We start from the raw sequence: 12091 nt of genomic DNA on the forward strand, positions 1-12091 counted from the left end.
AGGGCCTCATTTAACACTTTTTTATTTCTGTCTCCTGACAGCCAGCTGAACTGAACAGAAGTAGGCTATTCAGCCTGTCGAGCCTATTCCGCCATTCAGTTAGATCATGACTGATCATCTATCTCAATGCTGCTATCTTCATATCCCTTGATGTCATTAGTCTCCAGAAATCTCTCAATTTCTGTCTTGAGCATACTCAATGATTGAGCTTCCACAGTCCTTTGGAGTAGAGAATTCTAAAGCTTCACCACCCTCCTGAGTGAAGAAATTCCTCCTCATCTCAGTCTTAAATGGCCTACCCCTTATTCTGAGTTTATGTCCCCAGTGTCTAGACTCACCAGCCAGGGGAAACATCCTATCTACATCCACCCTGTCACACCCTGTAAGAATTTTAAGTTTCAAGAGGTAATCTCTCAAAACTCTAGAGAATACAGGCGCAGTTTCCTCAATCTCTCCTGATAAAACAATCCTGTAATCCCAGGGATTAGTTTGGTGAACCTCCATTACACTCCCTCTTTGGCAAGTATATCCTTCCTTGGATAATGAGACCAAAACTGTACACGATACTCCAGGTGCAGTCTCAGCAAGGCTCTGTACAATTGCAGCAAGACATCTTTGCTTTTGTACGTGCATCCCCTTGTGATGAAGGCCAACATACTATTTGCCTTCCTTATTGATTGTTGCACCTGCATGCTAGCTTTTAGTGACTCACAAACAAGGACACCCAAGTCCCTTTGGACATCAACACTTCCTAACCTTTCACCATTTAAGAAATATTCCGTCTTTCTGTTTTTTCTACCAAGTGGATAACTTCACACTTATTCGCATTATATTCCATCTGCCATGTTCTTGCCCATTCACTTAGCCTGTCCAAGTCTGTTTGAAGCCTCCTTATATCCTCTTCACAACTTACATTCCCACCTAGTTTTGTTTCATCAGCCAATTTGGAAATATAACAATTTGTCCCCACATCTAAATCATTTACCTAGATTGTGAATAGCTGTGGACCTAGCACTGATCCTTGCGGTACCCCACTAGTAACAGCCTGCTATCCTGAGAATGACTTGTTTGTATTCCTACTTTCTGCTTTGTGTCTGTTAATTAATTCTCAATCCATATGCTCTAATTTTGTTTACTGACCTGTGTGGGACCTTATCAAAAGCCTTCTGAAAATCCAAATAATCCACATCTGGTTCTCCTTTATCTACAAGTAACATCCTCAAAAAGTCCAACAGGTTTGTCAAACATGACTTCCCTTTCATAAATCCATGTTGATTCTGCCCAATTTTACCATTACTTTCTAAGTGTTCAGTTATCACATCCTCTATAATAGATTCTAACATTATTATGCTCTCTGGTTCTAGACTCACCAGCCTACTACTGACATCAAACTAACAGACCTGTAGCTCTCCTCCCCCCCCTTAAGTAGTGGGGTTACGTTTGCTACTTTCCAGTCTGCAGGAACCTTTAGAAAAGCTATAGAATTTTGAAAGATAACCACCAATGCATTCACTATCTCTCTATAGCTGCAAACCTTCCGCACTCTGGGATGTAGCTCATCTGGCCCAGGGGATTTATCAGCCTTCAATCCAGTTAATTTTTCAAGTACTACTTCTTTACTAATAATTTCTTTGAGTGCCTCAGTTTCACAAGTCCCTTGGTTGCCTAGTATTTCTGGGAGATTTTCTCTATCTTCTTCCATGAAGACAGACACAAAGTAATTGTTTAGCTCCTCCACCATTTCCCTGTTCTTCACTATAAATTCTGCTGTCTCCACCTGTAATGGGCCCACAATTGTCCTAGATAATCTTTTCCTTTTCACATACCTAAAGAAACTTTTACAGTCTGTGTCTTCATGTTTCTCGCAAGCTTGCATTCATATTCTATTTTCTCTTTCACTATCAGTTTCTTGGTCATCCTTTGCTGGGTTCTAAATTGCTCCCAATCCTCAGGCTTACCACTTTTTCTGGAATTCTTATAAGCCACTCCCTTTGATCTAATGCAATCTTTAACTTCTTAAGGTGGGGGGACCTCGCAATCATGAGGCCAGAGAGGGTCAGCAATTGAGAGGACATTGGAGAGGTGGTGGGTGACAGAAGGCTCCCTCTTAAGAGCTGGAATATAGCACCACTGCCGCATTTGGCCACAAGGAGTGCTGAAAAGAGCACTTAAGCTTGTGGAACATGCAGCTCTTGTCTTTCTTTCACTGCTGTGTCTTATGATCCCTGTGAAACATGGGCAACAACAGTCAGTTTTTAAGTTGGGCTCCCATATACATTGTGGGAGCCCCAGTTAAATGTGTTATCTAAGCTCCACCTCTTAATGCGGGGACACTCCTACATCCTGATTCTGCATCAACCTGCCTTTTTCAAGACAGTGGGTGTGTTAGGGTTGTGTTCCGTTTTTAACTCCTTTAACCTCCCCTGACCCACCTCCCTCCTACCGTGGAGGTGTTAATATCACTGTATTTCAAGTCAAAACTGGCCTATCCCTCACCAGGCTGAATAAATGCTAAGCTAGATATATTTGTTAAAAGTTTTAGAGATCAATTTGCAAATAATTTATGAACTTCTGTCAATTTGGCGAATAAATTTTGATTAGTCTTAAATTGGGGTCTCCTGGTTGAACCTAATATTCCCACAAGTTAGTACGTAAGTCTAAGTCCTCAAATGTGCTTGAATATGCCACAGTGATGGTGTGTTAAAGTGAGAAAAAGGCAGTATTTTTAAAGCAAGTCAATTCTTTGCTGCTGGTGCTACAAATTGAAGTACCAGTTTAAAAAAATAACACAACCTAGTCTGGTCTACAGTCCCTTAGTCATTCAGTGAGACCACTGTTCTGTTGAGAAGTGTTGATTGGAGGCCGAATCGTCATTATCCTTATTAAAGTGAGCCTTATGGCACTGATGAGTTTGTACTTGTATGGGTTCCTGATCCCATGCCATGGATAATTTGGGATCTAAGCTTTCTAAATCTCTGGGTACATGGCTCCTTCATGGGGCTTTGTGAATATTTGTTAGTATGAAGCACAATACTTTGGTACTGGTAGTGAGATCTGACTTAAGTCATATCTGCTTCTACTTTTCATAGAAACCCTAGAACTCCAAAGTAGTAAAGAATGGTTACTTGCCATTCAAATAATTCCTAATTTAAGATGGTTTTTCCAAGGTCTTTATACCAACTGAAAACTGGAAGTTTCAATACAAAGTCACAATGTTGCGATAAATACACTATCGTATGATAGATCTTGAAGTAATTAAATACTAATTGTTAAAGTGCTCTAATCATAACAAATGCACTTGCAAGGCAAATGTTTTTGATAACAAACTTGCTTCATTTAGGAAGTTCCAAAGAAGAGTGGTAAAAAGAGTAAGGTACCCATACAGCTAGATTTTGGTGACATGCTGGCTGTCCTGGAACAAAAACAACAGAAGTCATCCAAGCACACCCCTAAGTCAGTTGTACTTGCAGGTAAGTATTGAAATCCCTCTATTCCATCTCTACTCTTAATGTATATTTTTAGGCAGCTATATCTTACTGTATTTAGTGCTTTATGCATTACATCATTCTACTTTTTGAAGCACTAATCATGATTCTTCCTAGATTTTTTTAACTTTTGTTTTGTCTTCTTTTGTTGAACTTGTATTGTAGTTGGAGGGACATTTCCATTGGTCCCCAAAGAAACCGCAGCATCGAAGAGACAGCCTCAAAGCTCGAGTCAGGAAAAGGTTCCTCACAACCCCTTGGACTCAAGTGCCCCTTTAGTAAAGCGAGGAAAACAGAGAGAAGTCCCAAAGGCTAAGAAACCAACATCACTGAAAAAGGTTAGTTAGATGTAAGTTGATGTGTAAACATTGTTCCAGTTAGATAAATACTCTTTGTAGCTGGAGCAAAGCACACATGGTCCTTTTTAGATTATTTCCTCTTACAAATTAAAGGAATATTGGAGGCAAGGCTCAAAAAAATGCATACTACTTTGCTGTCATTTTCCAAACACCCTGATGTTACAGAACGATGCTGTGAAAGCAGCATACCACTTTCCTAAATCTGCTGAATCAGCCAATTGCTTCAACAAATGAGCACATCCCCTTGCATGATTACCAACCTGGATTCCACTCTTTTAACACACTGCTGGATCAGAGGTATAACTTTTGTTGGTATCCTCCAGTTTGTAAAGTTGTAGTATTATTATTATTATTGTAGCTGCTCTTGGTAATGAACCTAATTGCAATAATAATGAGAAATCGAATGTAAATATGCAATAGGAATACCTGCTGCGAACGGAACATAAATTAATTAATTTTTAATCAGACTTACAAACAAGGAGTGTTACATTCCCTACTCACCATTCTATATTCACCATTCTCATATCATCCTGTGAAATTTGAGGGCCACGGAAAATAAGCAGAGGATAAATTTAATGGCAGTGCTCACCTGTTATGTGGAAGATTAACATATTGGCTATTAAAAGTGGACACTTTTTCCAAAGTTTAATTTTACTTTGTAGCACATACCAGGGGTAAGGTTATAGTATTATTTGTGTGTCTTAGCTTGACAAGGAGGTATCTTTCTCTTGTTGAATAACAAAGTAGTTAATGGTATTTTTCATTCTGGCTACTGATTTAGACAGTTCAGGTTAAAAATGTCAGTTTAGATATTAAATTACCCCATTCAAAAAAATTAATTATTATATTAAAATTTAATATGCATTTGTGTGTAATTATTTGATGGTTTAGAGTGTTTGATCCCCATAATAGGACTATTCAGGATAATTGTTAATTATATAATTTTAGAAAAAATAAGTTGTGCAATAATGAATTGGCCACCAGGTGTCAGTGTACATTTAATAAACCTTCTTTGGAAAGCTTACTAAAGGTACTAGCAGCAAAACATACCTGCTGCATTGGAGAATTGAAAGTACTCAGCTTGGTCCATTGCCATCTTCGGTGTAGATTCTTCTTCAGGCCTGGAAACTGGAATTTATTCAAATCAATTTGTCAGATGTATGGCCAAGGACAGAAGGGAGAGGAAAAAAGACATCACCAGAATATTATTGCGTTGATTGACCTGCACACTGCTTGATAGAGAACCAGGAACCTGTGATCAACTGAATGAAAAAAACATTATAAGAACAAAACACTCAAATAGCTAAGATGATGAAAAGCATGAGAAAAATTAGGTTGGAACTAAATGGGAAATATTGAACACAGAAGACCCCACCCCAAAGCTGTGTTCTGATGAAGAGCCCACATTCAGAAATGTAAATCCATCTATCTTCTTTCAGATGCACTACAAAGCCATAATAGTTCATGCTGGAAAGAAATTGGGGGGGCATGGAATATAGTTAAGATATTACGTAACATTGTTCAGTGGAAAGAGCTGGTGAGTGCCCAGACTAAAGATCCTGAAAATCATGTTTATCTTGGTTACAGCATCCTAAAGGCACAATGAGATTGGAGTAAGAGTGAGTATAAGAGAGAGAGAGAGTGTCACCCTTGTGGACAGAAGGGAGGTGTTCAGCAAAAAGGTCATTTGATGATCATGCCTAATACAGATGAGACCACATTGTGAGAAAATAGATTGAAGGAAGTACATGTCTGAAACATTTGGGGCTGTGCTCAACGGTGGATTTTGTTTAGGGTATGCTGTAGGCAAGATTTAAAAAGAGTTTAAAGTGAACTGTTTTTTGCAAATTGACTTGAGTGAAGGTGAATTTCTTCGCCATTATCCTTCTGGAGAGACAGTCAAAATTAAGAACTGCAATCTAGAGAGCTGACAAGCAGATGATATGTTTCGAAAACTTAGTAAACCCATGCTTGGGATTATTGATCTGCTAACTATTTATTACCCTGCATTTTTCTTTTATTTATTCATGGGATGTGGGCATCGCTGGCTAGGCCAGCATTTATTGCCCATCCCTAATTGCCCTTGAGGTGGTGGTGAGCTGCAAAATACATATCTACCATAAACTGCTTGACAATTTTGCCTAAATTGGAAGGAAAATTATTTTCTTCACTATCTGGATCACAGTAACAATTGCCTTTTTTAAATTTAAAAAAGTGTAAAGAATATCTTACTTCCTTGTTAGCAGTCTTGTAAGCGGTGTATGACTCTTTATAAAGGGTGTTTGAACACCACACCATGGTCTAATAGTTAATAGTTGTAGTGAGAAAATTAGAAAATGTGTATTTGTTTGTATACATTTTACATCCATAGTTTTTCATGATATATGTATGAGAGTCATAGAGGTCTACAGCAGAGAAAAAAGCCCTTTGGCCCATCGAGTCTGCACCAGTCAAACAAGTACCTAACTATTCCAATCCCATCTTCCAACACTAGGCCCATAGCCTTGTATGCCATGGCATTGCAAGTGCACATCCAAATACTACTTAAATGTTATGAGGGTTTCTGCCTCTGCCACCCTTTCAGGCAGTGAGTTCCAGATTCCCACCACCCTCTTGGGTGAAAAAATTCTTCCTCACATTCCCTCTAAACATCCTGCCCCTTACCTTACATCTATGCCCCCTGGTTATTGATCGCACCATCAAGGGGAAAAGTTCCTTCCTGTCTACCCGATCTATGCCCCTCATAATTTTATACACCTCAATCATGTCGCCCCCCCCCCCCCTCAATCTCCTCTGCTCCGGGGAAAATAACCCCAGTCTATCCAATCTCTCCTCATAACTAAAACTCTCCAGCCCAGGCAACATCCTGGTAAATCTCCTCTGCACTCTCTCTAGTGCAATCACATCCTTCCTATAATGCGGATTCCAGAACTGCATGCAATACTCTAGCTGTGGCCTAACCAGTGTATTATACAGTTCCAGCATAACCTCCCTGCTCTTATATTCTGTGCCTCGGCAAATAAAGGCAAGTATCTCATATGCCACCTTATCTACCTGTCCCACTACCTTAAGGGACCAGTAGACATGCACACCAAGGTCCCTCTGATCCTCGGTACTTCCCAGGGTCCTACCATTCATCATGTATTCCTGTGTCTTTTTTGACCTGCCCATTCCATTTGCCACAGATCAGCCCATCTGACCAGCCCGTTTATATCCTCCTGTAATCTAAGGTTATCTTCCTCACTATTTACCACCCCACCAATTTTCGTGTCATCTGCAAACTTACTGATCAACCCTCTTACATTCAAATCTAAATCGTTTATATATACCACAAACAGCAAGGGACCCAACACCAATCACTGTGGAACGCTACTGGACACAGGCATCCAGTCACAAAAACACCCCTTGACCATCACCCTCTGCTTCCTGCCACTCTGCCAATTTTGGATCCAATTTGCCAAATTGCCTTGGATCCCATGGGCTCTTACCTTTGTTATCAGTCTCCCATGTGGGACCTTCTCAAAAGCCTTGCTGAAGTCCAAGTAGACTATGTCAAATGCATTACCCTCATCTACACACTGGTCACCTCTTCGAAAAATTCAATCAAATTGGTCAGACATGACCTCCGCTTAACAAAACCATGCTGACTGTCCTTGATTAATCCCTGCCTCTCCAAGTGTAGATTAGTTCTGTCCTTCAGAATTGCTTCCATTAGCTTCCCCACCACTGAGGTTAGACTGACTGGCCTGTAGTTCCCTGGTTTATCCCTTCCTCCCTTCTTGAATAATGGTACCACATTGGCTGTCCTCCAGTCCTCTGGCACCTCTTCTGTGGCCAAAGATGTATTGAAAATTATTGCCAGCACCCCTGCTATCTCCCCCCTTGCCTCACTCAACAGCCTGGGATACATTTCATCTGGGCCTGGAGATTTATAGCTTTTAAGCCTGCCAGACCACTTAGAACCTCCTCCCTTTCTATGCTAATTTCTTTAATTATATCACAGACCTTCTGCCTGATTTCCATATCCACGTCATCCCTCTCACTTGTGAACATCGACACAAAGTATTCATTTAGAACCCTTTCCACGTCTTCAGGCTCCACACACGAGTTACCACTATGGTCCTTAATGGGCCCTACTCTTTCCCTAGTTATCCTCTTATTCTTAATGTACTTGTAAAATAACTTTGTATTTTCCTTTATTTTACCTGCCAATGTTTTTTCATGCCCCTTTTTGCTCTCCTAATTTCCTTTTTAAATTTCCCCCCCCTACGCATTCTATACTCTTCTAGGACTTCCACTGTTTTGAGCCCTCGGTATCTGCCGTAAGCCTCCCTTTTTCTCTTTATCCAATCCTGTATATCCCTCAACATCCAGGGTTCCCTGGATTTGTTGGTCCCACCCTTTGTCTTTACTGGAATATGTTGGCCCTGTACTCTCCTTATTTCCTCCTTGAATGAGTCCCACTGCTCTGATGCAGGGATTTACCTAAAAGTGGCTGCTCCCAGTCCACTATGGCCAAATCATATCTGACCCTGTTAAAAATCCCCCCCTCGCCCCCCCACTAATTTAGGACTCTGATTTCTGGCCCATCCTTGTCGTTTTCCATAACAACCTTAAATCTAACGGAGTTATGATCACTATCTGCAAAATGCTCCCCCACTGATACCTCCAACAATTGCCCAGCTTCATTCCCTAAAATTAAGTCCAGGACCGCCCCCTCTCTTGTAGGACCTTCTACGTACTGGCTTAAAAAGCTCTCCTGGATGCATTTCAAGAATTCCGCTCCCTCTAAACCTAACCCACTATGACTAACCCAGTTAATGTTGAGGAAGTTGAAATCCCCCACTATTACCACCCTATTATTTTTACACTTCTCTGAAATCTGCCTACATATCTGCTCTTCTATTTCTCTGATTGTTTGGGGGCCTATAGTGCATTCCCAGCAATGTGATTGCTCCTTTTTTGTTTTTCAGTTCTACCCATATGGCTTCATTTGAGGAGCCTTCTAAGATGTCATCCCTCTTTACGGCTGTAATTGATTCCTTGATCAATATTGCAATACCCCCTCCTCTTTTACCTCCTTCCCTGCCTCGCCTGAAGACCCTATATCCTGGAATACTGAGCTGCCAATCCTGCACCTCTCTCAACCATGATTCTATGACAGCAATGACATCGTACTTCCATGTGTTAATTTGTGCTCTCAACTCATTTGCCTTATTCGTCAGACTCCTTGCATTAAAATAAATACCATCCAACCTTGCCAAACTCCCTTGTGTCTTAACTGGCCTATAATTTCAATGCCTTCCAGACTCATTTGCTCTCTCTTCTAATTTTGGCTGTGCATCTCCCCCTGCTGAACCTCCTCTCAGGATCCCATCCCCCTACCAAGTTAGTTTAAACCCTCCCCAACAGCACTAGCAAACCTCCGCACAAGGATGTTGGTCCCACTCCGGTTTAGGTGCAACCTGTCCGCCTTGTATAGGTCCCACTGCCCCCCGAAACAGCCCCAATGTTCCAGAAATCTAAAGCCCTTCCTCCTGCACCATCCCTCCAGCTTCGCATTCATCTGGACTAACCTCCTATTTCTATACTTACTGGCGCGTGGCACCGGATGTAATCCAGAGATTACTACCTTTTTGAGGTCTTGTTTTTTTAATCTGTTTCCTAGCTCCCTAAATTCTGCTTGCAGGACCTCATCCCTCTTTCTATCTATGTCATTGGTACCAATATGTAGCACGATCTCTGTCTGCTTGCCCTCCCCCTTTAGAATGCCCTGCAGCCGTGTTGTTTTCTGCTTTTGTACGTTAACATTTCAAAGATGCAAATAAGGATGCAACAACTTTTATTTATATAGCACCTTTAATGTTCAAAAGCATCATAAAGCAATTCAAAAGAGGCATAAAGAGAAAAAATGGCACCAAGCTAAAGGAGGAACTATTAGGATAGGTAAAATATTGGTCAAAAAAGTAAATTTTAAGAGAGAGAGAGAGAGAGTTACATTGCTGGAGATGGGGAGGAGTGAGACCATGAACAGGCTTAGACAAAATGTTGAGAACTATGAAGAGTAGAAAACTTTTTTTTAAAAATCCAGTGCACATCACCCTGCATAACTTTGACATCTCTAGATTTTATTTTTAAACAATCCTATTTTTGTGCAAGCAGCAGCATCAATGCATTCTGTCATCTTAATGTGGTGATACCCTTGTTATACAATTTATGATGTAAAGTCTATTAAAAAATCTGCAACTGACCACCAGGGACATTCACATTTGCTGGATTTTGTGACGATAAATGACGGCGATGCTGTCAGCACTCATTGTTATTAAAGAGTAAATTGGACAGCAACTTCCAGCAATCGCTGATACACAATTCAATCTGGAAATTGGGAAACTCCTTTCCCAGCTGCCCTTGTCATCCAGAAGCTTTGCTGTCCCTTTATCTCTGAGAGACTTGGCACGGAAATACATGAAAGGGTGTGATGTTGTAGAATATACATGATAAATATGCCAATCTGCCTCTCTACTACTGAAAATTAATTTTTATAAGTGTGCAGTCCCATTCCTTCAAAGCTTAATTATTGTTGGAGATTTTTTTTGTTACTTTGTCTCATTTCTCTCTCAATTCCATTGTTCTTTCCCTCTCCTAGTTTTGGTTTCTGTACATGATTTCATATTGAGTTACCCGTTCTAACATACAAGTCCTGGTTCAGATTCTGCATGCCTCAAGTTTGGTTGTGAATTGCTTACACAACATTGACATTAATCTTGTTCGGCTAGATTATATTGAAGGAAAGAGAAGAAAGAAAACAGCGGCGCTTGCTAGAGGAAAAGGGACTGGTCCCATCAAGTTGCGACATGTTTGCTCAAGCACTTGTTTTGGATCAGAATGCGAGTCTGGACACACAAAATGGAACAGCTGAATTAAATGGCAAGTCATTTTGTGACCTTTGTTTCATGTCCTCTGCCCCATAACAGGAATGAATATTATCCCAGAATACAACAGAAGCAACACATTTTATTCTGCAGTTGTTAAGCTTTGTAAAATATCCATAGGAATCTGCTAGAAGTGCCTGGTTCCAACAGTAGTGTAAGTAGAACTAGCCAATGTCTATTTAAAGGTGACCTGTTGAAACAGGTCAGACTGGCAACAGCAGAGGCTGCAGTCTTTAGTGTTGGCCAGCATGTTGAGCTTTTCAGCACCTCTGCTCTGACAAGTAAACTCTTCTTTTTCTATTTTTGTTCACTAGTCAAGAGCCAGTGCAGTACTTGGGTTGAGCAGAGTTAGAGGGTGGAGGATAAAAAGGACCTAGAAGAGGGAGGGGGAAAAAAACAACTGGAAGATTGAAGGTGGGAAAGGAAAGAAGATGGGAATAAGAGAGACGGCGAGAGTCTTGACATGAGTTAGGTAGGGTGAAGAGGAATAAAGATAGGAAGATGAGAAAGGTAAAGTAGAGAAAAAGGAGACAAGGAGTGGGGTTGGGGGGAGAAGGGGAGAGAGAGGAGGAAAAGGATAATAGTTAACTCTGATCATCTAAATGGCCCCCAGTAGTGGGGAGGGTTGTGACTGTGCTCCGTTGAGGCTTGGTTCTAGTCACCAGCATGGTTGGGAGATGTGAGCTGTTATTTGGCTGAAAAGTGTGAACTTCAATCAGCTAAATAAAAACTGATGTGGGGAGGAGGGAAGGCACATATGTGAGGTGTGTATTATCTTACACACTCTCCTAAGAAGCAGATAGAACCTGTTTAATATCTTACCTGAAAGACAACACCCCCAGCAGTACAGCAGTCTCTCAGTACTGCACTGAAGAGCCAACCTAGATATTGGGCTCAAGTCTCTGGAGTGAAATTTGAGTCCACAAACCTAACTAACTCAGGTAAGGGTGCCACTACTGAATCACTGTTGACAAACCCTTTTTTTTTGTCTTCAAGTACCAAACATATTGATTCTGTCTTTACCGCTTTCCTGTCTGCATCATCAATATAGCAAATATTCCCATTTTATCCAATATTGCCAAACTGTTTGCTTTCTTATTTTTCCGAACCCCCCCTCCCCCCCATCGATATATGACAATATATATTTATTTTCCATTCTTGTCCAGTTTGCAGCTTGGTTTCTGTTTAATGTTATTATTGAGATTTTCTGTAAAATTATTGTTCCTAGTTTCTCATTTATTTCCCCACACTGCGCATTGCAATAAATACATTTTAATCTTTGTATACTTTTTAAAAAGAAAAACTGGTCCCTTCC

The 12091-nt window shown here is 40.7% G+C and overlaps 1 protein-coding gene across 3 annotated transcripts in view; it reads left to right on the forward strand.

The window, feature by feature from the left end:
- The window catches only part of LOC144696894 (uncharacterized), an 86186-nt gene that overhangs the window by 37639 nt on the left and 36456 nt on the right, over positions 1-12091 (forward strand). For all 3 annotated transcript variants that reach the window (XM_078568600.1, XM_078568610.1, XM_078568616.1), the window contains 3 exons: positions 3341-3470; positions 3651-3823; positions 10621-10771. In XM_078568600.1, coding sequence (XP_078424726.1) covers positions 3341-3470; positions 3651-3823; positions 10621-10771 — 454 coding nt within the window. The remainder of the gene's footprint in view (positions 1-3340; positions 3471-3650; positions 3824-10620; positions 10772-12091) is intronic.

Source organism: Cetorhinus maximus, chromosome 2 (assembly GCF_964194155.1).
Source record: "Cetorhinus maximus chromosome 2, sCetMax3.hap1.1, whole genome shotgun sequence".
Classification (NCBI taxonomy): Eukaryota; Metazoa; Chordata; class Chondrichthyes; order Lamniformes; family Cetorhinidae; genus Cetorhinus; species Cetorhinus maximus.